The 23,189-nt window shown below is 34.2% G+C and overlaps 1 protein-coding gene across 2 annotated transcripts in view; it reads right to left on the bottom strand.

Moving 5' to 3' along the window:
* LOC105215047 (uncharacterized) overlaps window positions 1–23,189 on the bottom strand; it is a 158,948-nt gene that overhangs the window by 73,900 nt on the left and 61,859 nt on the right. For both annotated transcript variants that reach the window (XM_054227637.1, XM_054227636.1), the window contains one exon: window positions 8,592–9,041. In XM_054227637.1, the coding sequence (XP_054083612.1) occupies window positions 8,592–9,027 (436 nt within the window). In that variant the 5' untranslated portion in view covers window positions 9,028–9,041. The remainder of the gene's footprint in view (window positions 1–8,591; window positions 9,042–23,189) is intronic.

Below are 23,189 nucleotides of genomic sequence, written 5' to 3'. Positions count from 1 at the left end.
GTTCTTCTTTGAAAAAGTCTCTTCCATCGGCTAAAATCACTCATAGTCGACAAACTTGATTAATATGTATGGAAACTTTCTTAGAAGCCAGTGAAACATGGGACTGTAGTATGAATTTCATAAAGGTCGTTTCGCTGTAAGGACTAAGGTTATATAGTTAACCGATCTGAACAATTTCTTCGGAGATTACATTATTACCTTTAGCTGTAATCCATGTCAAATTTCGTGAAGATACCACTTCAAATGCGAAAATTTTCCATACAAGCCATTGATTCCGATCGTTCAGTTTATATGGCAGCTATATGCTATAGTGAACCAATCTGAACAATTTTTTCGGAGATTAAATTATTTCTATGAACAATAACTCACACCAAATTTCGTGAAGATATGTAGTAAAATGCGGAAGTTTTCCATACAAGCCCTTGATTCCGATCGTTCAGTTTGTATGGCAGCTATATGATATAGTGGTCCGATATCGGCAGTTCCGATAAATGAGCAGCTTCTTGAAGAGAAAATAACATCTACAAAATTTCAAAACGATATCTTAAAAACTGAAGGACTAGTTCGTATATATACGAACGGACGGACAGACGGAAGACAGACCGACATGGCTAAATCGACTCAGTTCAACATACTGATCATTTATATATATACTCTATAGGGCCTCCGACGCTTCCTTTTGGGTGTTACAAACTTCGTGACAAACTTAATATACCCTGTTCAGGGTATAATTACAAATATAATTATTAAGGCATAGAATTATTAAGAAAGGGTGTATTAAGGTATTTTGGAGGTGTTTTCATTAATAAACAACCGACAACGAATCGATTCAAGTCATCCAACTATTTATATTTAATACCTTATTATTTTTCGATACGATGTACGTTCTTTATCTGCGATTTGCTGAATTTTTTGATAAAAAAAAGCTTCGGTAGATGTCGCTGCTAAAAATATCAATCAGCTGATGAAACTTACCAATTTCTTATGAAAAGCAAAAACAAAAATGTAAGCAGCAGATCGGTTATCGAGTAGCCGGCAGTGTAAAAGGCAAAAAATTGTTTCTCAATCAAATTTTTGATTAGGATTTAGAGTATCCTTCTAAAGGAATAGTGAGAAAAAAATTTATTATAGATAAACATAAGTCATTCTTCGGATTCTTCGGTCTCTGCCAAATGATCCAATCTTCAGACAATAAAAAATAAGACTTTTTTTCGAAAAAGCTACGAAGTCTTCCAAGTATTTAACGTTTCACGCCGTTATATAACAATGTTGAAAATATCCAGAATCTATGATTTCGATCCTCAATATTATAAACCACAGTGTTGTTTGAAATCACAAATAAAGTATGGCTCATCCATTTGTAGTTTGAAAACTAGTCTCTCTTTTGAATCATTCGTCATTGCCGCCTCTGAGGCCCAACACCACACCGACTTAGTTAATACGTCTTTTCTTGTGTGATACGACAACTGTCCATAGCTGCATATGCGACAACCCACACCGAACAAGACGAGACAAAAACGCAAGTTCACTTGGTGTAGATTAGAGCAAAATATGTTTTGTGTCTTATTAGTCAAAGACGTTTTTGACTAATCCGGTGTGGGTTGAGCCTTAAGCTTCGACCTACTTCTGTACTTAACAAATTTGAATCACTTTTTTTAAGCATTTTAAATGATAAGTTTGACTTTTGAAGTATGTCGCCAGAAGGACGCTGTATAACGGGACTTGCTCACAAGAGCTAGTAGAATCTAAGCTGTGTCATAACGACGTTGGGGAGAGAGAGTTAGAGAAGCGAATTATTGATGCTTCTTCGGCTAACTTATAGCGTTGATCAGTTGAGTTAGGGAGGAAATAATAAACAATATTCGTTCTTACGGAGTTTTCAAAGCTAAAAAGTGTCATACATGAAGGCGATATTAGGACTCATCTGTAGATGAAAAGTTAATTATGATTCGGAAAATGTGTAAACTTCGGAGAAATTAAAATTTAAAATGAACTCTTCAGAGAAATGGAACACATGCAAATTTGGGTAATTTTAAGAAATTATCCCAACGCCACCAATTTAACAAGAAAACTTTCTCGCTTTCCGACCGCAAAATATTTAATATCAATGTGGGAGTTGCAGCAAAAATTTTAAGCAAATCATGAAAAATTCTCAAATTTCAACGAAAACTTTTCCACATACACTTGAGTGCATGCACAATTGGTACATATGACTTTCAGATGCAATGGTTGCACGTGTAGTAGAAGCAATACGAGTATGCAAATGAATGCCAGAAAAACATAAGTTCAAAGGCAAAATCAGCAGTGTGGCAGACAGTCATATGAATGTGCATGTATTTGAAAATAAGTTTCATAAAATAAAATTCACAAAAAACAGAGAACTCCTTTTTGGGGCACAAACACCAATGAACATATGGAGAATATAGTGTACGTGTATCTGGCTGTGTGTGTGTGACTTAATGATAGCAACACCAGCCAACAAGTGCAACGGCAACGGCAAATGGCAATGACAGCAAATGTACTTTTAACAAGTTTATAAATGCTCCACAATTGTGGGCCAACACATGACTATGCCATTCAACTAGAACACGTACATACACATATGCTTATATTAATACATGTGTATTTAAAGTTTGCCTGAAACTAGGCTGCAGACAGCAATGCATATATTTCGCTATCTACAGACATGGGTACATATACATTTACATAAAGACTCGCATATTCAGTTTTAAATATGCTTACTTTAAATACACTCGTCTGTGCATTCACAAATGCATGACAGCACAAGCGCTCACTTTGCCCCGTCCTGTCGCAGTCTCTGTATGCATGTGTGAGTTCCTTTGAGAGCTCACAACTGCATTGCTTGCGTGGTATATCTGTTCCTCATAGTGTTTCTGTATTTTGCATTTGTATAATTGATGCATTGCAGTAGTTGAACATTCACTTCCTTGCTGTTTTGTTTTAGGTTTTTACAGTTGCGCTATGTTTCGGCTGGCTCGACATGCTCAAAGACCATGCGGGCAGACATGATTAATGAAAAATTTTCGGTTCTACCCGAAAAACACGTGAAGTTTTACTGCATTTTAATAGAAAAAGTGTTGAAAACAAAAGTGTGTTTGCAATTATTGTAGCAGCAGTCAGTTAGAACTTTTGCTTTCAGACACATGCAGACTTGTATTTACAATACATATTTGTATGTACATGTATCTATAGTTGCAGTGATTTTTATGAACCTCGAAAGTACTTGGCAATTTAATTAAAAAGTGGTTTCTCGGAAATAAATACTTGAATATTGAGAGCGTACATTATAATATATAATTATTCCATTCTACATAATTGCGCAAATTTTTATATATATTAGGTCTACAACTTTTCTTCAAAATGTCGATGTTACAAATATCGATGAGCCTCAGCCGCACTTTTTTTGGAATTAAAAAAGAAAAGCATAATTTCCCGCAAATGTCGAGAATTCGGCTCAATAAGTGACATTTTCAGTTGAGAATAATTTTGGGATGCAAACAGATCTCTACAAATATTTTGTTTGGTTTAATGCTGACACAAATGTCCAAGATCGATATAAAACGATTAAATCGATTTAGTCGACCAGTGCTTGACCCTAGAGACATCTATTGGAAAACGGCGGAAGCAAAGTTGTAGACCTAATATATGTCTATAAAATATTTTTTGTAGGGCTGTTGTGCATAATATTGCCTTCGATTTGTGTTATTTGTCGTGGTGAAGTATATTTGTAAGCCCACTGATAAAAGCAAATACGTAGAAAGCAATAATAAGCGAGCATATTTCAGTGTCAGAAGCCAATTTGCATTCTGTGGGTCTAATGGCCTCACAGTTTCCAGAATTAATGTAATTGTTTCTCAATTTAAACTTTGCTCTTTATATCATTTTTACACAGAATCAATTAATCGGCCTCTGCTCGATTAAAACGCGAATTAAGATCGATTTTCACACATAATCTAATTGATCAATTAATCGGCCTCTGCTCGATTAAAACGCGGATTATGATCGATTTACAAAATAAAAATCTACATTAATTCTTAATAGAATTATTTGTAATTATAAATATGTATGTTCTTAGTCTGCTTACTCCCAATGGCCTAGGTGCGTCGTTTGACAACCACTTAACCTAACCTAGTCTGCGAGTTGTTGTTCATGCTAAGAATAGCAATCAGCTAATGAACCTTACCAATTTCTTATGAAAAGCAAAAACAAAAATGTATAACAGCTGATCGGTTATCGAGTAGCTGGCAGTGTGAAGGTATTCAATATAGTAAAACATACTAATTAGATACTATTACATAAAATGACCCTGGGTAATTACAAACAACATCCTAATTTCTAACCCCCTTTAAGTAGTACAATGCTAAATTGAGTTGATTAACTGAAGAAATAAAGAGTTAAACGACTTTTCCCATTCAAAATAACTTAATTTGTATACATTTCAGACAGTCTAATTTAGTCCATTAGCAATTTTTTCAATAAATTAAAGTCGACAATTTGTAAATTGACTTAATTTAGTCAATTAGCAATTTTTTAATTATGTTAAAGTCGACAATTTGCTAATTGACTCAATTAAGGAACAGTCTGAGTCGTATATAATATTTGGGAAAACATGCTCAAATAAAATTGATAACTGCGAGATAAATTCGAGATTAATTTTATTAGTTTATAACTTAAATAATGTCCTTCGAACAAATATTGAAATCAATTTTATTGATTATTGAATACAGCCTGGATTTGGACTTAATTAGTTTGGCTCTATATCTATGGAACGAAATATATATTGAATAAGTGTCTTAAATATAGTAACAGCCGATTTAATCAAACAAAGCTTTTCAACTTTTATTTATAATAACATTAAGTTTCCATATTAAACAAACCATCTTCTGCTCCCGCACAGGTCTTCACAGATTTCATAAAGTCTATATGCATAAATTTATTGTCAATTAGATACTAATTAAGCAATTAGTTAATTGTTCAAATATAATGTGTTGAAATTCTCTTAATCGAATTCTTTTAGAGAAATAATTTCCTACAGTATCTATTTAGATTCTTCAATGGAGAAATTTAACACAGTTTCATAAAGTATTAAACTGCATAAAAATCAATTGAGTGCCCACTAATGTATTAAATTAATATCTAAAATAACAAATCATTAAGTTATCTCAATAAATTTAAAATCATTACAATAAATATCCTTAAAAAAATATAGTTGCCGTACATAAATTCCAAAACACACTTTCATCATATCAACTATGCACCTACAAACATTACACAACGCTCATATAATTTTAATTTTCGCCATGGGAAATTTTTCGGAAGCTCATTAAATTGTTATGCCACATTTGACCTGATTTCAACCACACAGATAGCCGTGCTTAGTACTTAGGTCTGCACAAGTTACAGCCTGCCGCCACGGCAGTCTTCGGTTGAATCGTAAATCAAATAGTCTGCAATGTTGAGCGCCACCACACCACATCGCTCCGCACCGCTCCACCTCATTTGATTTACCTATTCTGTTTGTGGCCACCACATTCATTTATACCGTTATGGCCACAGTATGTGTACTCCCCGTCTGCTATTCTAATTTTGTATTTCTACCCTAACCTAACTTCGTATGGTCCCTGCTGAGTTGTGCCTCCAACCACTTGCTGTGGCTCCTACGTGCATTTGGCGCATGAACTTAGTTGAGTTGGCATTATAATGTAGTTAAATTGAAAGCAGTACCCAGTCCGGTTGTTATTTGATCATTTGTAATTGTAATTCCATTTCTATGAGTTCGATGTGCGCCATGTGGGTTATAGGAAACCCACATATTTATTTGCGCTCTTGTAATTCTAAATATATATGTATGTATTTGTGTCAGGCACTCGCTGTGTAAACATAATTATGTAAGTAATTGTAAACTGGTTTCCAATTACATTTAAAACTAAAAACATTACTCTACGTACGTACTCGTATTTGTATTATTTGCTGATTAAATCGTATTCATTTTAAATTTACAAAGTAAATAAGTACAATTATAGCTTTCATGTAACCATAAGAGTGTGGGTCTTAATGGAGATATAGCTATTTATAAATGAATTTAAATAGAATGAATGGATATTATTAAATTGTTTATAGGAATTAAAGCTATATTCTTATATCACAAAGAGAAAACGAAGAAAAGAATTTTAAGAAAAATAAATTAGTTTCAATGTAGTCTTCTTAAGAAATGTCAATGATTTAAAAGCATTGCGCCAAAAGGTATGCTTTTAAAAGCATTACATTGCCTACATTTCAGCATTACTTTGCCTACATTTTAGTGTACGCTAACAGACTCAATTAATCCAAATTTAAAATTAATTCTATTCAATAATCATTTTTCCTTGATTACTAATTTATTTAAAATTGTCTTATATAAAATTGTGAGTTGTGGTTATACTGAAAATATATAATGAATTCATTTTTATTTATATTTCAGATTCAATAATGTTTCGGTTGGTGGAAAAAACAATTATGAGTCAATGTATTGGTAAGTGCTTGAAAATCTATTAAATATTAAATACTCGTATTATAAATATATATAAATTAGTTAGAACACTGATTAGATTCCACTCCAAAATATTACCGAAATATTAAGAAAGAAATTCAATAGCTTCTTTGACATTAGAAATATTCGTGCGGTTATGTTTAGATATTATTAACGAAAATCTTGAGAACTATTGTTAACCGAGCATTTTATACTCTCGATATTTGTTGATATTGTTTTATTAAGATAATACACAATTTGATCCATGTATTTGGCATAAAGTCCAGTAGAATAACGAAAATCATCATATATGGTATATACGCTCACTTAAATTTGCTAAGATATCACACATATTAACCGATATATGTGGTATAGAGCCCACCGGAAGTTTGATAATCCGAATATAAGGTATATGGGTGCTAGGGGAAGTTATGACCCGATTTTAACCATTTTTGGTACAGAGATACACGAGATTAAAAGAAAAAGATTCCCTAAGAATTAAATTAAGATATCTGAGAGATTTTCGTCGAAAAATTATCCTTAGGCACTGAGTTCTCCATGTTCGATATCCGATTACGATTTCGACAATTTTTCCACAAGTGAAGCCACAGATGATATACAGTATTTGTGTAAAGTTTTATTCCGCTATCTTCATCGATTCCTTATGTATACATTATAATATGAAGGAATCAGATGGAAATCTAAATTGAGTTATATGGAAAGAAGTCATGGTTGTAAACCCATTTGGCCTATTTTCCATTTGTGTCATAAGAGTGTCAAGAAAGTGTTATGTACAGATTACATTTCATTGAAATCGATCAAGAAGTTTCTAAGATATAGTTTTTGACCGATAAGTGGGCGACGCCACGCCCATTTTCCATAAAAAAATCTGTGTGTAGCTCTCTTCTGCCATTTCTCCTGTAAGATTGAGTGTTTCTGGTGTTTTCCATTAGTGAGTTAACGCACTTTTAGAAGTTTTCAACCAAACCTTTGTATGAGATATTTTCAAAAAACCTATTTAGGGCCGAGGCGACGACCATTTTTCCACTAAAATTACATTCAGATATACCCCTTCCTAGTATGGCAAATTTTACTATTATAATTCTATTTATGGCTGAGTTATGACATTTTATAGATTTTCGGTTTTCGCCATTTTGTGGGCGTGGCAATGGTCCGATTCACCCATTTTCAATACCAACCTCCTCAGGGTCCCAAGGTACACAAGTTATCTATTGCTCGGACACACGGACGGACCTTTTACTGTTATACGCATTAGAACTAACTTATTTCAACTTACGTTTGAATCAAACTCAACTTACGCCAGAACTAATATGAATTTAGTGAGGGTTTCATATATAGTACATTTCTTCGAATCGCAGTCTTGTTCTCTGGTAGAGGAAAAAGTTAACTATAATATGAAAGAGCTTGATTCTTCATACATATGTTTCGGGAATTGTTAAAATAGGTATGTGACAGAAGAATTCCATTTCTGTTCAGTGTTTGACTCGCATTTAAAATCATATTTTCATATGGATCCTGGTTGGTAAATTTTCGAAATTTCTACAAATAGTTCTTTTGTGTATATGTATGTATATTCCAGAACTACTGTTAGTTCCCAACCACAGTACTCCAATGTAACAATAGTTTTCCATGAGCACACATCACGTATGTATATATCTACATAACGCTACACATATGTAGTTCGTGCAGCAAATGAATTTCGCAAATAGCAAAAAGGCAAAGTCACCAGCCCAAAAACCAGTGCGGTTAGTAATTTTGGACATCAAGTGGCACAAGTGTAATTTAGACGCCCCGCAGTAGTGCAACTACATTGTGCCAATATGGGTGAGGGGAATTTCAACACATTGTTTTAGACTTTGACTCGAAATGCAATAAACCGGCACTCGGCACTTGGTACTTCTACCATACCTACACAGAAACACAGATAAATGATTCACAGAAGCATACTTTCGAGCGCTTGGTACGCAATCTCTTTGTGTCGTCGGCACACTACATACTCGTACATAGTGCTAGTGAATAAATAAATTGCTTTGCTACTCACCGACATTGCCTTCGCCACGTGCCGCTGCATTTATCGACAGCAACAACAGCAATTGCAACATCAACGTGACGCTTGTAGACGGACGATGCAACCATTTAATTGTTGCATGCAACGAGCAACGCCAGCTGGTAGTTGTTGGCTGTTGTTGTTGCTGCTGCTGTTGTGGTTGCATCGCCGACTCTTGCTCCTGCTGTTGCTGATGTGGCAATTGCTGCCATTCTGTCGTGGCTTGTTGTTGCTCTATCGCTTGCTGCTGCTGTTGTTGCTGAGGATGTTGTTGTTGTTGCTCTTGTTGGTCTTCTTGCAGTGATGTTGATTGCGTTTGTTGTTGTTGTAGCTGTTGCTTTTGCTGTGGCCTAATACATTGTTGCCTTAATGAGTTCTGCTGTTCGTCTTGTTGCTGTTGCTGTTGTTGTGGTTGTACATTGCATGCCATGATAATGGGCCCACCTACAAAAAAAAAATGAAAACAAAGCGCAAATGAAATGTGGAAAAAAATAAAGTTGTTGAGAAAATGGGAGTTCGAGGCGGAAGAAATTTTTCAATAAATAACCTTTGGTGCTTACAAGTGCGGAAAATATGTGTTTTTCGTTTAATAATTAGGCTTTTGTAGGATATAAAACTCGCTTGTAATTTTCTTTTTTATGACCGTTGAGGTTTGATCACCTTCGGTACGATTTTTTCGTGCTTTAATCAAGTATATTTGAGTGTTGCCGCTTTGATAACCTTTTAGTGTCAAAAATACATACAGATGCTTGGTATATAGGTTGACCTAGAAACCCAAAAATTAATACTCAATTTATACGGAAATTATTTAGCTACAGCTAAGTATGCCAGTTTGTTTATACTTAGTAGCTTTCTACAGTCATTGGGACCAATTTTTCATCAAATATATCCAAAATCTTCTAACATAGCTCGAAATATAACATCGCCTTTAAATAAAATGGATTTTTGGACTATAAAACACATGTATTTCAAATTTCATTCAAATCCGTCGAGCCGTATTCGAGTTGCTTTAGGCCCAACCTACACCGGATTAGTCAAAAACGTATTTTGCTCTAATCCACACCAAGCGAGCATACGTATTTCGTCTTGTTCGGTGTTGGTTGTCACCTATGAAGCTGTTCATAGCTTGTCGTATCAGACAAGAAAAGACGACTTGACTTCTCCGGTGTCTCAACCCACACCTTAGGTGACTAATGCCATATTGTACTATTTGAGAAAGAAATATCTTAATTTTTATTTTCACGATATTTTTTTCGTGTAAAAAATGAAGTTTGTTCAGAGAAATATTGATATTTGAATTCGAATATATTAATTATAGTGTGATCTTATTAAGGACCTTATGTCAAAGTCAATACTAGGAAAACTCTAGTTGAACAGCGTTGATGCCAGTTAAAGTATCAAGTGTCTTTCGGGTGTGATTACGGGTTGGTCTGGGAGTCAATTTTGAGATATATCCTGAGTCCTCAAAATAACAGGACACATGTCCCTTGGTATCCTTTATAAGTTAGTTAGAGGTTGAATGTAAAAAATTCAGGATAAGATGATAAATCGACGGCAAAAAATATTGATTTTTTTTCACGGACGAAGAAAATTGTTAATTTGAGAGACATGAAAATTTCGACTAAATAATTTGAGAAAAGCTCTTACGTTCTTACGAATCAAAAACAGCTAATTAACATTATTTTCCCGACCTATTAGAATAAGCCTGATGTTGTAGGAGTATACCTATTTCTTTCCAACTATGTACTATAACTTCTGTATATTCGGAAATATATGTAAGTATATGAGTATGTACTCGAATATTATTTTTTTTTGCCTCGCGTCATTGTAATAATCCCGTTTATTACCATATTCCACTGAGCCATCAGCAACATTATTGGCTATTGTCGGCACATCTTCGTTGCTTTAACACCGTTGCCGGCGATAAATTCTCATTTAACACATTGTTGTTGTTATGATTTAACGGACCGTTATTTGGCTCAACAATGTATGTGATATATGTATGTAACTGTAAATATATCTGACTGTGGGCGCTCTTTATTTGGACATCCGCTTGCCATAGCATACGACCCACCTTTCAACACCCACAGCCACTAAAGCTTGTCTGCTCGCAACCGGAAATATTTCGACGGATGTTGTGATGTGTTCAATGCGTCGTTGTGTCGACAATTTTGTTTGTGTAAGCGAAAGCAAAGCACAGCAATAAACCCGCCTACGACCTCCAATTGTTGTTGATATTTGCTTTCGCTTGCACTTCTCTACCCCCACCGAGCACTATAACACATAGAGAGTGCTGTCAAAATAGTTTTGCCAAATCGGTAGCCGAACGCATACACACACAGTGAGTTCAATTCTATTTGGCATTGCCAAATATCCAGTTAGAAAGTACCCTAAATAGAAGGCTATAAAGTTAATTGTTTTAAATGTTTTTATGTCATTCTTTATTCGCCATATCCGTGCAGAGCTATGTCGAATTAACTGTGAGATCAAGTTTTATGTTTACAGTTGGATGTTGTAGCTTTTTTAAATCTTAAAGTGTAGATAAACTGAGTTTTGGTTTTTGATTTGGTATTTTGGGTAAACTTTTAAAAATTCACTTAATAAATCTACAAACATTTATTTAACTTAAGAATAGCTTTTTCCTCTCCCTTAGACTTTCCAATTAAAAAATATATATAATTTTATAAACTTCTTCAGTAAAGCTTTAAGCTCTTTCAGCGATCTAACCTTTTGCGCCTTCAAGAATAATCGTCGGAACAGCATATATGAGGATGGCCAATATCTCCCCTCCGCCTTTTTGTCTTTCGAATTTCCGCTATGTATAAAGCGCTGCTCGTATCTGGCCAAACTATACAGCTTTGAAAGGTCTTGACATAACCAACAAAACGACACTATGCATGATTAGTTTGGATATTGCGTTCAAAACGTTGATGACTCGACGTGTAAACATGGAGTTCAGTAACCCAAAATTCGCGCTATTTTTAAGTTTTGGGAGATGGTACTCTATCACTTCAAACTGCGGAGGAATGGTTTTGACGATTCAGAGCGGGTGAAAACGACACCATGGATAAGCCAGCGGGCGGAAGACCTGTGACGACGAATACCGGTCAAATCACGAAAAACATCGAGTTAGATCGGCATGTGGCATCTCGTGACATCGCACAGGAGATGGGAGTTAGTCACCAAACCATTTTAAACCATCTGCAAAAGGTCGGATACACAAAAAAGCTTGATGTTTGGGTGCCGCATGATTTGATGCAAAAAAAAACCTTCTGGACCGAATCAACGCCTGCGATATGCTGCAGAAACGGAACGAACTCGACCCACACGCGACAGGGGATGATGACGGGCAGGAAGGTTTTGCTGTGTGTTTGGTGGAATTGGAAGGGAATCATCCACTATGAGCTGATCCCAAACCAGCCAGACGCTTAATTCAACCATCGAATGTGAACAACTGGACCGCTTGAAGCAGGCGATTGAGCAGAAGCGTCCAGAATTTGCCAGCAGGTAAGGTGTGGTGTTCCACCAGGACAATGTCAGACCACACACTTCATTGATGACTCTCAGAAGCTTTGGGTGCTCGGATACAAATAATCAACATTTGTTAATAAAAAATCAGTGACCTTATATGAAAGCTTTACCGATTCTAGTGGAAGCTTTCGTTTTGCTAAATCAATATTGAGATGACGATGCACCGATATTAGTATCGGGCTACGATATCATTTGGTAGTAAGATTTGTAGTTTGTCTCAAAATAGGGCACAGTTTCGGGGTTTGCTTCTATTGCAACAGTTCTTCTAAGACCTGACAGATCCAGTGAATACACTGGTTTATGACCGGTCGGAATTGATCGATTGTGATCTCGCTCATTCTACAAAGCTCTCATATACCAAATTAACATTTCTTGATGCTGGTGAGATCAAGGAATAAAGCTCAGGCTCTGCTTAACGATAATCTTCTACTTCCAAACATACCTATTTTAAGCACACGTTTGCTGTGTTCCACATTCGATCTCGTCACATGTTGTCTCAAAATCGTAATAATATTTATTTAGTGAGAGCCCATTAGTCTTCATGATCTTTATAGATAGACATTATATGGGTGGAGAAGAATATATTGATCATTAACTTAAATCCTTTATAAAGTTGAGTTCGTGTGCAGTTCGAAAGTTTACTAGACTGGGTCCTCTTCTGCATATTGTCGAGATCAGAATTATATCTTTAGTAATACGATATTTATTTACCCAGATAACTTGGATTTTGAAAATTTTAGAATCAACGCCTCTATGGTTCTCAGATAATGGACCACGAAATTGAAAGCTCTTCGACATACAACTTATCCAGAACGAAATTTGAATTATTCAATGAGTCCATTTGTTCATTAAAGTACCGAAATATCCTCCAGTGCATTAGCAGAACGCATAAAAATACATACAAACTCACAAAAATAAAATAAAAATATTTATTTCTGTTTGCATATCAAAATATTCTAAATTTATGCACATTGCCCCATTTGTCCGATGGCATCCATGGTCCATATCAATAATTTCTTTCACAAAACATTATTTTCTTGCTGGTTCGCTGCGCAATTAGATGAAGTTGTAGTCGATTTGGTATTGTTTTTGCTATTGTTATCTATTATTGTTATTGCAAACATACAAATCGTTGCAGTTGCTGTTGCAAGTTGATTAAGTTTATATGTATGAGGCTGTAGTTATATGTCATAGTTCTAGCTATTGATGACGCAAGTTTGCCTTCCGGCCGCCTGTTTTATTTGTTGTTGCATAAATTTATTAACAATGAAAATTGCATTTATTGAGTCGCAAATATTGTGAGGAACACATGCAACAACAAAAAGCCACTCACTCACTACACTTTCCAAGCAACATTGTTGTGAACTTTGTTGCCGCACTTGCGTAATGCCCATCGGTTATTTAATAGATATGTACTCGTATATGTGTGTGTATATGTGTGTGGGTGCATGTATCAACTTTTATTATTGCTGCATATTTTATGCAGATTTTTTTATGCACATACATACATACATATATTTTTAGTAGTTGCTCGTACTTTGTATTTTTCTTCGACTGTCCATCACGTTTATTAAATTTCATTTTGAATTTAATTTCCTCTCTTCGCAATTTTCCGTATATAAATATATTATGGCGCGCAACTTTTGTTTTTGTTTTGCTTTAGTTTGTTTCATTGGTTGCAATTTCCTCTGTTTTTTTTCCTATTAAATTGCATTTACTGGCTTTCTTCTTTCAGAATACTATGTGCAGGAAAACTAGATATTTAATTGTATTTCTTGTTGGGCAATTGTTTCTCCGCATGAATTTATTATATTTATTTTGCGATTTCTTACGCTGCCGATGTCGTCTTCTGACACCTGACAAATATTTTAAATAGTTCGCAAATTCTTTGAAATGAAGTTTTTGTATGGAATTATTTTATCAAACAGACTAAAAGACAAAAAAAAATATTAATCAAATATCCTTTAAATGTTGCCTGCAGTATTAGATGATTTTTCTTTAAAGTCTCTAGAGTAAAAACAAATACTAGGCAAGACCTAAATGGTTTTCAATAAGAGCGCTACAAAAGTCGATGCCGTTATGAATGGAACTCGATTTCTTTTGCATGGCCACCGCGGGCACGCTTGCAGAAGTCCAGACGCTGAACCCAATTTTCGATGGTTTTCAAGCAGAAATCGATATTCGTACGAAATTTATCAATCATCGTTGGTTTGTTGACATAGACCATAGACTTGACGTAGCTCCACAGAAAATATTCTATATAGTCTAGTCTTGTGGCGCAGTTGGAATAACATATTGTCCAAGTCCATATAATCCATTTCGGGCCAAAAATATTGGGTTATCATTGAGCAGTGCTGTAGCGATTCCCATTTAAAGTAGTGTGCCGGTCTTGATCATCATTGAAGAAGAAGTCAATGACGAAATCGGCCCAGAAACCGCACCAAACCGTAATTTTTCGAGATGCAATGGTGACTCATGGAGTACGTGTAGATTGCTGTCTGACTGGTCAATAACGCGTATTTTGTTTTTGACGAAGCCATTCAGGACTACCATAAGTTGGACGTAGCGCTCTTAAATTTGAGTCCACTGACTCCGAATTTCGGTAGTAAATTGTAATAATTTCGACTCGTTGTTGAATCATATATCTTTCCATGTTGAAATGGCAAATCTTACCGAAGAGAAATGCCAAAAGAACGGGAAAGAATATGGCGTCGTTTGCTGCCCTATCGGTATACTTTTGAAAAACCCTTTACAACACAGTACACAACACCTTTTGCGACCTGATAGTAAGTATTCTTATATACCCTTACACTTACTCTTACACTGTATGATCTGTACGATTGAAAACACAAATGCAGTACTTACTTACTTATGAAAGCACAAGAGCTCCACTCGTGAATAAAAAAGCTGGATAGGATCCTGCTTTGTACTTCTTCCTTCTTCTTTAACATAAGGTTCTAAAGTAGTGACAAAATATTGGTATATAGCTTTGGAGACGAAGGAAGTGGGATTGAAATAGTCGGCATAGTAAAATTTTAGGATCTACATAGCTCGAGCCTTTATCAAATGAGATCGTAGAACTAAATATGAAAATCTTGAACTTTGTGGACCGATAGGCTATAGTAGTTGGAGGAGCATATATCGGTCAAGTTACTGGATCAGACAGGCAATGAAAATCATCCGCACAATTTATGCCCAGTTCTTATGAAACGTATTATCTGTTCGAAGTTGGACAAATCTTATAGAACTCTAGAACACTCTATTTGTCTTACTATTCTCAATTTGTAGTTTCCCTCTTTGCCTTAATATTCTCTATTAAAAAATATTTTGGTTTTTTAAGAATGAGTTCAACTTCGAGTAGTATCTTATGTCTCAGAACACAGCGGAAACAAAGATGATAGCATTTAAATAGTAAAAGACATCAAGTGCTCAAGCCTTTTGTTAGAATATATCGAATCTCTTCCGAGAAATGCAATAATTTCGGTAGCACTAATTTTGGCGAACCATATGCATTGGACTGGATTGATATTAACCACCTAAACAAGCTTGTGACAGGCTTAAAGCACTTTGTCGACTCTTAAGCGTCTCTGGTATTCATATTTAGAAGTTTGCGGCAACACAAAGGACTGTCGATTTTAGTTATCAAAGTGGGATTCCTTGTATCAGTCCTTTAACCTAACCTAAGCTGATCTAAAAATGTCACTATATTCGATAACTTATGTGGATGACTTTAGGAGCTTCGGTATACCGAAAGCACTGAATATTTTTCGAACTCATTCATTCTTCTCTTTACTTAACACATTATTCATTACTTTGTTCTATGCTTCACTATGTATATAGCCTTAGACAATATCGAAACAATATAATAGATGTAGAAAGAAACATCATCTCGAGATATTACGTGTTTTATACTTCAACCATTAAATATTTTCCTCTTGAAAATCCTTTTTCACTTGCAGCAAGTGGAAATTTCGTGCTCATAACTTGCATTAAAAGTCAATATAAGCATTTTAGCAATTTGTTGCAATGTGCCATGCGTTGCCATGGTGTCATATAACACTTGAAAAGATTTGCTAAAAGAAAATCCATTTCCTCCACACAAGCGCCGCGGGCGTACTTGCTGTGCGCTGCCTTCATCAACTAAAGCGGATTAAGCTCCTACAACTATGCGGCGCTAAATTTTAATGCTTTTTATTTGAATTATTTCTTTCTTTTTTTGCATGCTCGTTAAGTCATTTAAGCTGTGCACGCTGCGCTCACTCGCTGTTGGAAGCTAGAACAAATCAGCTGCATAAATCTTTGATCAAATCTATACTCGCACATGGAAAGCTATTAAAAGAACATTTGTTTGTTTGGTTTTTAACTTTTACGATGGCACAGAGAGTTGATGCGAAAAGCACTTTTATGATTAGCAAAGCACTTAAGCTTGTAGTTGTGTGTATTTCTATAGAATTTTATAAGCGTTTGTTGGCCATGAGATTTTTTATTCGCTGAGGATGTGTATAAAAATTAAATTTTTGAGTTAGTGGATTTATTATGTAAATGAGTGAAGTGAAAGTTGTTAATTTTTTGTTGTTTATTAATTATTATTATTATTGAATTAATTTTTATTAATTTTTAAATTTTTTTTAAATTAATTTTTATTTTTTTTTAATTAATTAACCAATTTTCCACGCCTCTAATTCTAACAAAATAAATATTATCATCATTTCAGTCAATATTTGAGTTTAGAATTCACAATCAATAATTAATTTTCGCACTTTTACAACTGCAAACACACCATCACATAGAAAATGTTACATTTACATATTCAATATGTTATTCTAAATAAATTACTCAAATAATAATAAATTCACTAATTTATGCATAAACACGTGCGCTGCCAGCATTTAAGCATATGCAGCTTGTTAATGCGTTCGCATTATAAATAAATCAGTAATCGAAAATATGCAAATAAACAAATATTTACCAACACTGCAACTACAACACGTTCATTACACCAAGTGCATTCGAACGCAATGGATATTGTTTGTGTTGTGCTGAAAATTCGCCATAATCACAGCTAATGCAGTCATTGATAATTTGTTGCTACAGCAAATAAACATCACTCATTTCATTGGATATTCGCAATTTGAAGATAATAAAAATTACTTTTCATGCGCTTCACTTGTGTGCGTGTTGTTTTGAATTTGAAAAATATTAGAGTTCAAAAAATAATTACAACAAAGTGAATATAGAATAACAAATGAAGCATTAAGCTTGGTTGCAGTCTATCAGTAAAATCCATTTTAATTAGGCATGTTCGGAAATATTTCATTCTAAAAGGGGTCTTTAGAGATAGATATTGTCCCAGAGGGATAGCTGTCTAACTAACTGTCAAAATGAAGACAAGTCTTTAACAGTAATATTACATATATTTTGAGAAATGAGTATTTAATGAGTAAACAACGGATCAACATTCAAAAATCGTGGAAAATTATATTAATTGATCAATTAATTTTTTTGAAAATTGAGAAACCAGTTTTTGCCCTTCGCACTGCCAGCTACTCAATAATCGATCAGCAGTGTTATACATTTTTGTTTTCGCTTTTCATAAGAAGTTGGTTGATTGATATTTTCTCAATAACCACAACCATTATTTCCAGCAGCAAAAATTAGATTTTTTTGTATAGTAAGTATCGAACTAAATCAGCGCTTTAATCGAGCAAAGGCCTGTTAATTTAAACTGTGCGAAAAAGCTATCGGCCCTATTCCCGTTGTCGTTGTCGTTTTAATAGTCGTTTCTAAGTCGTTGTCGTTCTTATCGTCGTTTCGTTCCTAAATTGGTATTCTTGAAGTATATCGTAACGCCTAAGAAAAGTTATCGAAATTTGTCTACATATTTTATATAGTATACTTTAAGGAGCTCTTTTCCCATATAAAAATTTCTTTCTTATGCAACGAGACACATTTTTAAAGCAGTCCTTAATGGATTTTATGCTATTCTATATTGACTCTAAACAACGTTATCACTTTAATTATTTTACTTAAGTACAACAATGTTAGTCTTCCATCTTTATTTGATTTTTTAAAAGAAGTAGTGGTGACATCTGCGTCCTCCAAACTTTTTTCTAAAATATGTTATACTTCCAGCGTCTCATGCTCCTTGCTTCTGGCTAATCCGACTACTCTAACTAGTGGTCCAGCCAAAGGAGACATGGGTATCTGTTTAATAACTCCTCCTCTTGTTGGAGTACTATTTTTTTCTTCGTTTTGAATTTTAAGATCTTTCATATCTTAAATATATTCTTAAATATTAAAAATGCAGTTTTATTAATGCCAACAATTTCCGACGAGAGATGGCGGTGGAATGGATTTATTTTTTTTTTTTAAGAAAAAAATATCCCTCCCAAAAAAACGAAATTTAAAGGATTTATCCCTTTTCTAAAGTCTTTGGCATATGCAGGATATTTTTCCATTTCAGAAATTAAAATTTCAAACTGTTTCCGATTTGGAATTTTCATCTTCACTTCAAATATTCCTTCAAACAACCGCGTCGTTTCTATGTCGCTCACAATTATAGCAACGACAAAAAACGACTGTTTCTATAGTCGTTTCAAATTGGGGAATCTCAATTTATTTTCGATAAATGTCGTTAACGCCAACAGGAATGCCAAATAGGCGTTTTTAAGTCGTTTTAAAACGATAACGACAACGGGAATAGGGGCGTATAAGTCTCATATTATTGTATCTCATCATACTCAATTTTTAATACCTCTGAGTATGAAAATCCTTTGACATTCCAGTCAATATAATCGAGTTTAGACTTCAATTTGCCTTTGTACCAAAAAAACTAAAGATATTTTATTCTCTGGCTTTTAGACCCCATGTTGGTTTTTTTTATTCTGTGACCATCATTGATTCTAAAATTTCAACTCGATTATAATTCGATTAAAAATTGATGTAGGAAATAAGATATTTATTTTGTATGGTAAATCGAGCTAAATCAGCGCTTTAATCGAGCAAAGGCCTGTCAATTGATCAATTAGCTTCTGTGCGAAAAGGCTATAAGTCTCATAATATTGTATTTCGTCATACTCAAGTTTATAAATTCTCGGAGTATGAAAAACCATAGTCATTTCAGTCAATATAATCGGGCTTAAACTTCAATCTGATTTTTAAATGAATTTTAATTTTAATTAAATTAAATAATTAAATTGAGCCCCATTATTACTTAAATGGCTGAAATTCTCTCCCATAAAGGAGTTTGTTTGGACAAGGCTTCAACAGTTTCCGAAAAATTAAGGGTTCACACGGTTTTATACCTCATACGTTCGATATAGGTAACTTGTCTACTATTAGAAACATATTTTTGAATTCATAATCAAACTAAAGATGCGTTGACTGATCTTTCGGAGACAGTCCAAGCTTTTCGTCTATAATTGCTTGACTTTTGAATAGTTAATTATCAAAAAAGAGGTTATATAATGCGGATGACCTGTAGGTTAATGTAGTCTTGCCACTAGGTAGGCAGCAGAGATGGTTTCAAGAAAAGCATCAGAATTGATAATTTAAAGTTGTTGGTTAGTAAAGCTTAGTATCACTACGAAAGCACTATTTATGACGCTGTACTTATATAATTCGCATTAATCCTTTCGTAGAGGGAATAAAACATAGACTCTAATTTATTTGTGATTTATACCAGCATGCTTAACACTAACGACCATACTTACGATAACTTAGACAATTCTCAATTTTTCAAAAGTTCCACATCCACTTTACTGTCATAATTTCAGTTCGATATTACACTAATAAATCCAGTTTTTTATTACTTTCTAGCAGTTTGTCAAACATAAATTTTGCGCATAAATTTAAAGTCAACAATTTCTTTGAACACGACTCCACATTCGCCTGCAACGCTGATAAAGAGCAGTTTTTAATTTATTAACCATTATTTCCGTTTAAGTGTAATGAAGTGAAGCATGAAAATTATTCTCTTTTCGCGCAACATTTTAATAACATCAAATTAAAATGTTGCATTTAAGCGGAGGGGAGTGGAGGCGTCGGCACAGGAAATCGCGAAATGTGAAATGAAGAAACGCCGGAAAATGCGTAGGAAGCGGACAAGCATGAAATACGCACGAAATTAAGCGCGCTGTGCGAGAATGTGTCCATACATACACACATTAATAAATGATCATTAAGAGCGGACAGTTTGTTATAGTGGGTGATTGGATTGGATAATGTATGGTATAAGATGAAACTACTGGTAAAAATGAACGCTATAAATAGGTATATGAGTTTACATACAGATCATGTTGCTTTCACAAAAGAAATACCATGCAAATTATTTTAAAAAGTTATAGTCTAATTGGTCTAATTGGACTTTTTATTCTGAAAATAGTATATGTTTCAAAGATAAAAATGTCAAGATTTCTCTTAACACATTACTAATTTGACATCGACAAAATAATCTCACTCACTTTCTAGTTAAATGACTTAGCGAAACATGAGCTGAGATATCATATCTTATTCATAGGAACTGTCGTCATATTTCGGAAGTTTTCAATCTCCTTTTCCTACTTTGAAGCAACATCGAGAAAACTTTCGGCTTATAAAATTATCGAAAGTTTGACATGATCTATCGAAAGTTGAGTACCAGTACAAATACAGTTGTCTTTCGAAGCATATTTTCTCTCATCTCATTTTACTTAACTTAACTCTAAACATAACCTCAAACTGATTCTCTTAAAACAGCTTGGGTTTCAGACGCTTTTTGCATCAGTTTGGGAATCCTTAAAACGATTGTTTTTTATATCAGATCATTCTTCAGATTCAATTTGAAGCATATACATAGTTATTCTTCAAAGTGGGAGTGGTCACAATAAAGGAGTAATTGTAATCGACTAACCGAGCGAGTTGATCTATTATCTTTCGGTTTAATGTATATTTTATTCCGATGCTTCGAAGAGAGCAAATTTAGAGAGGCATAAATGTCGGATAAGTACAACTCAGTACAAATATAGAAGTCAGTGCACATGGCGGAATCTTTCTCGTATTCGCTATAGGTTCAATTGATTCAAATGTGATTAATATGAAATAATTGCTTATTGGAACTCTTAATTCAGGGTTGTTTTAGGTCTAATTGGTTCAATTTTAGGATATCAGAACATAATACAATAATTACTAAAAGTTATAAACAAAAGCATATTATTTTTCATCCATTCCAAGTCTTTCGGTAGGTACTTTCGTCGGCTAATTACTCTAACCTTCATCGCTTAAAACCTTTTTTGTCCTATCACACTTCTTGTAAAGATCTATTATAAATGTTTTATAGGATAATCTTGGATTGATGGAGCTATTCGTATTACTTATTGGTCTACAACTTTGCTTCCGCCGTTTTTTTTTCGTAAATTTAAGTTTTTTTTTTGTAAAAAACAGTTACAAATATCGATGAGCCTCAGCCGCATTTTTCTTGGAATTAAAAAGGAAAAGCATAATTTCCCGCAAATGTCGAGAATTCGGCTCAATAAGTGACATTTTCAGTTGAGAATAATTTTGGGATGCAAACAGATCTCTACAAATATTTTGTTGGGTTAATGTTGACACATATGTCCAAGATCGATATAAAACGATTTAATTAACCAGTGCTTGACCCTAGAGACATCTATTGGAAAACGGCGGATATAAAGCGTAAATTTAATTACATAAATTTGATTCGATTTATCTATTCAAATTGACTCATCACACAGGAGTTTATTGATCAATTAACCGGCCTTTGCTCGATTATATCCTTGTGGTTATTGATAAAATAGCAATCAGCTGATTAGACTTACCAACTGCTTATGAACAGCAAAAGAAATAATAACAACTGTTCGTTAATTGAGTTGCCGGCTGTGCGAAAGGCAAAAACTGGTTTCACAGTTATAATCTTCATGTAATTAATTAAGCTGACTGTGCGAAAAGTCTATTATCTACATATAACTTCTTTTTTGTGGGAATCAGAATGTGTTTCTTTCGAGTCACCCCGTATATTTACGAATATTGCATATTTATTGAGGACATATTTACTATAATTGTAGAGGTTCAAGCATACGTGAACAATAGAGGAAAAAATTATTGTGAATTAATACAAACATATGTTGATATGTGAAGCTTCGTAGTCCTGTGGGTATGCGCGTACATTTCATGTGAGGATTAATATCATTCAACAGCATTTGGGATACACCAATTATTTATGTATTAATTACCGCATTTTTCACATATAAATTTACATATGTACATATGAAGAGTTGAGCTTAAGTACATACGAGTATGTACGAGTAAATAATCTTTTCCAGCAGCGTCTGCCACATCGCTCACCACTAATGAGTGCTGTGGGCCTGCACTGGTGTGACTGATGAAAAACTAATTAATTTTTATTGTTTTTGCATTAAATTATGCAAGCAATTAAGTAACCGTTAAAAATCGTACGTGAAATTGGCGACAAAATGAAAAGTGTGGGTATAAGTAAAAACCTCAATTAAAGTCATTAAGAAAAATAAATAAAATGAAAAACCGTAATTTAACGGTAAAATGCCACTGGTCCACACAAGTTTATTAAACAACACAAAATAAATAAAATAATTACTAACCACTAAGAGCAGCCGGTTGGTTACAAGGAAAAGGCAGCACACAGCAAGTTAAAGACACCGTTAAAAACCAATGAGAATAAATTTTAAACAGCAACAACAACAAAAATAACAATAAAATCATGTAGTGCAGAAATTATAGCAAACCGCTTAAGCGACATGCTTCGTTGGCGTTAGCTATAAAAATTGTTAATATGCAAATTAATGGCGAACTTTGCTAGCCAACAACAACAAACAACATGCGCAACAATGAACAACAACGAAAATGTCGCAAGCACATTGTGAACAACCACACACAACAACTGAGCAGCAACAACAACAACCATTTTATAGTGCAAAAATAATGACTGTAAATGACAAGAAAACAGTGCAGTGGCTAATGAAAAGCACCAAGTTAACAGTAGTGCAAGTGCAACAATAACAACAATGAAGGACCATCGAAGGACCTTTA

This window comes from Zeugodacus cucurbitae, chromosome 3 (genome assembly GCF_028554725.1).
Source record: "Zeugodacus cucurbitae isolate PBARC_wt_2022May chromosome 3, idZeuCucr1.2, whole genome shotgun sequence".
Classification (NCBI taxonomy): Eukaryota; Metazoa; Arthropoda; class Insecta; order Diptera; family Tephritidae; genus Zeugodacus; species Zeugodacus cucurbitae.
The sequence above is the reverse complement of the archived record's forward strand: the minus strand, read 5'-3'. Positions and strand labels throughout refer to the sequence as shown.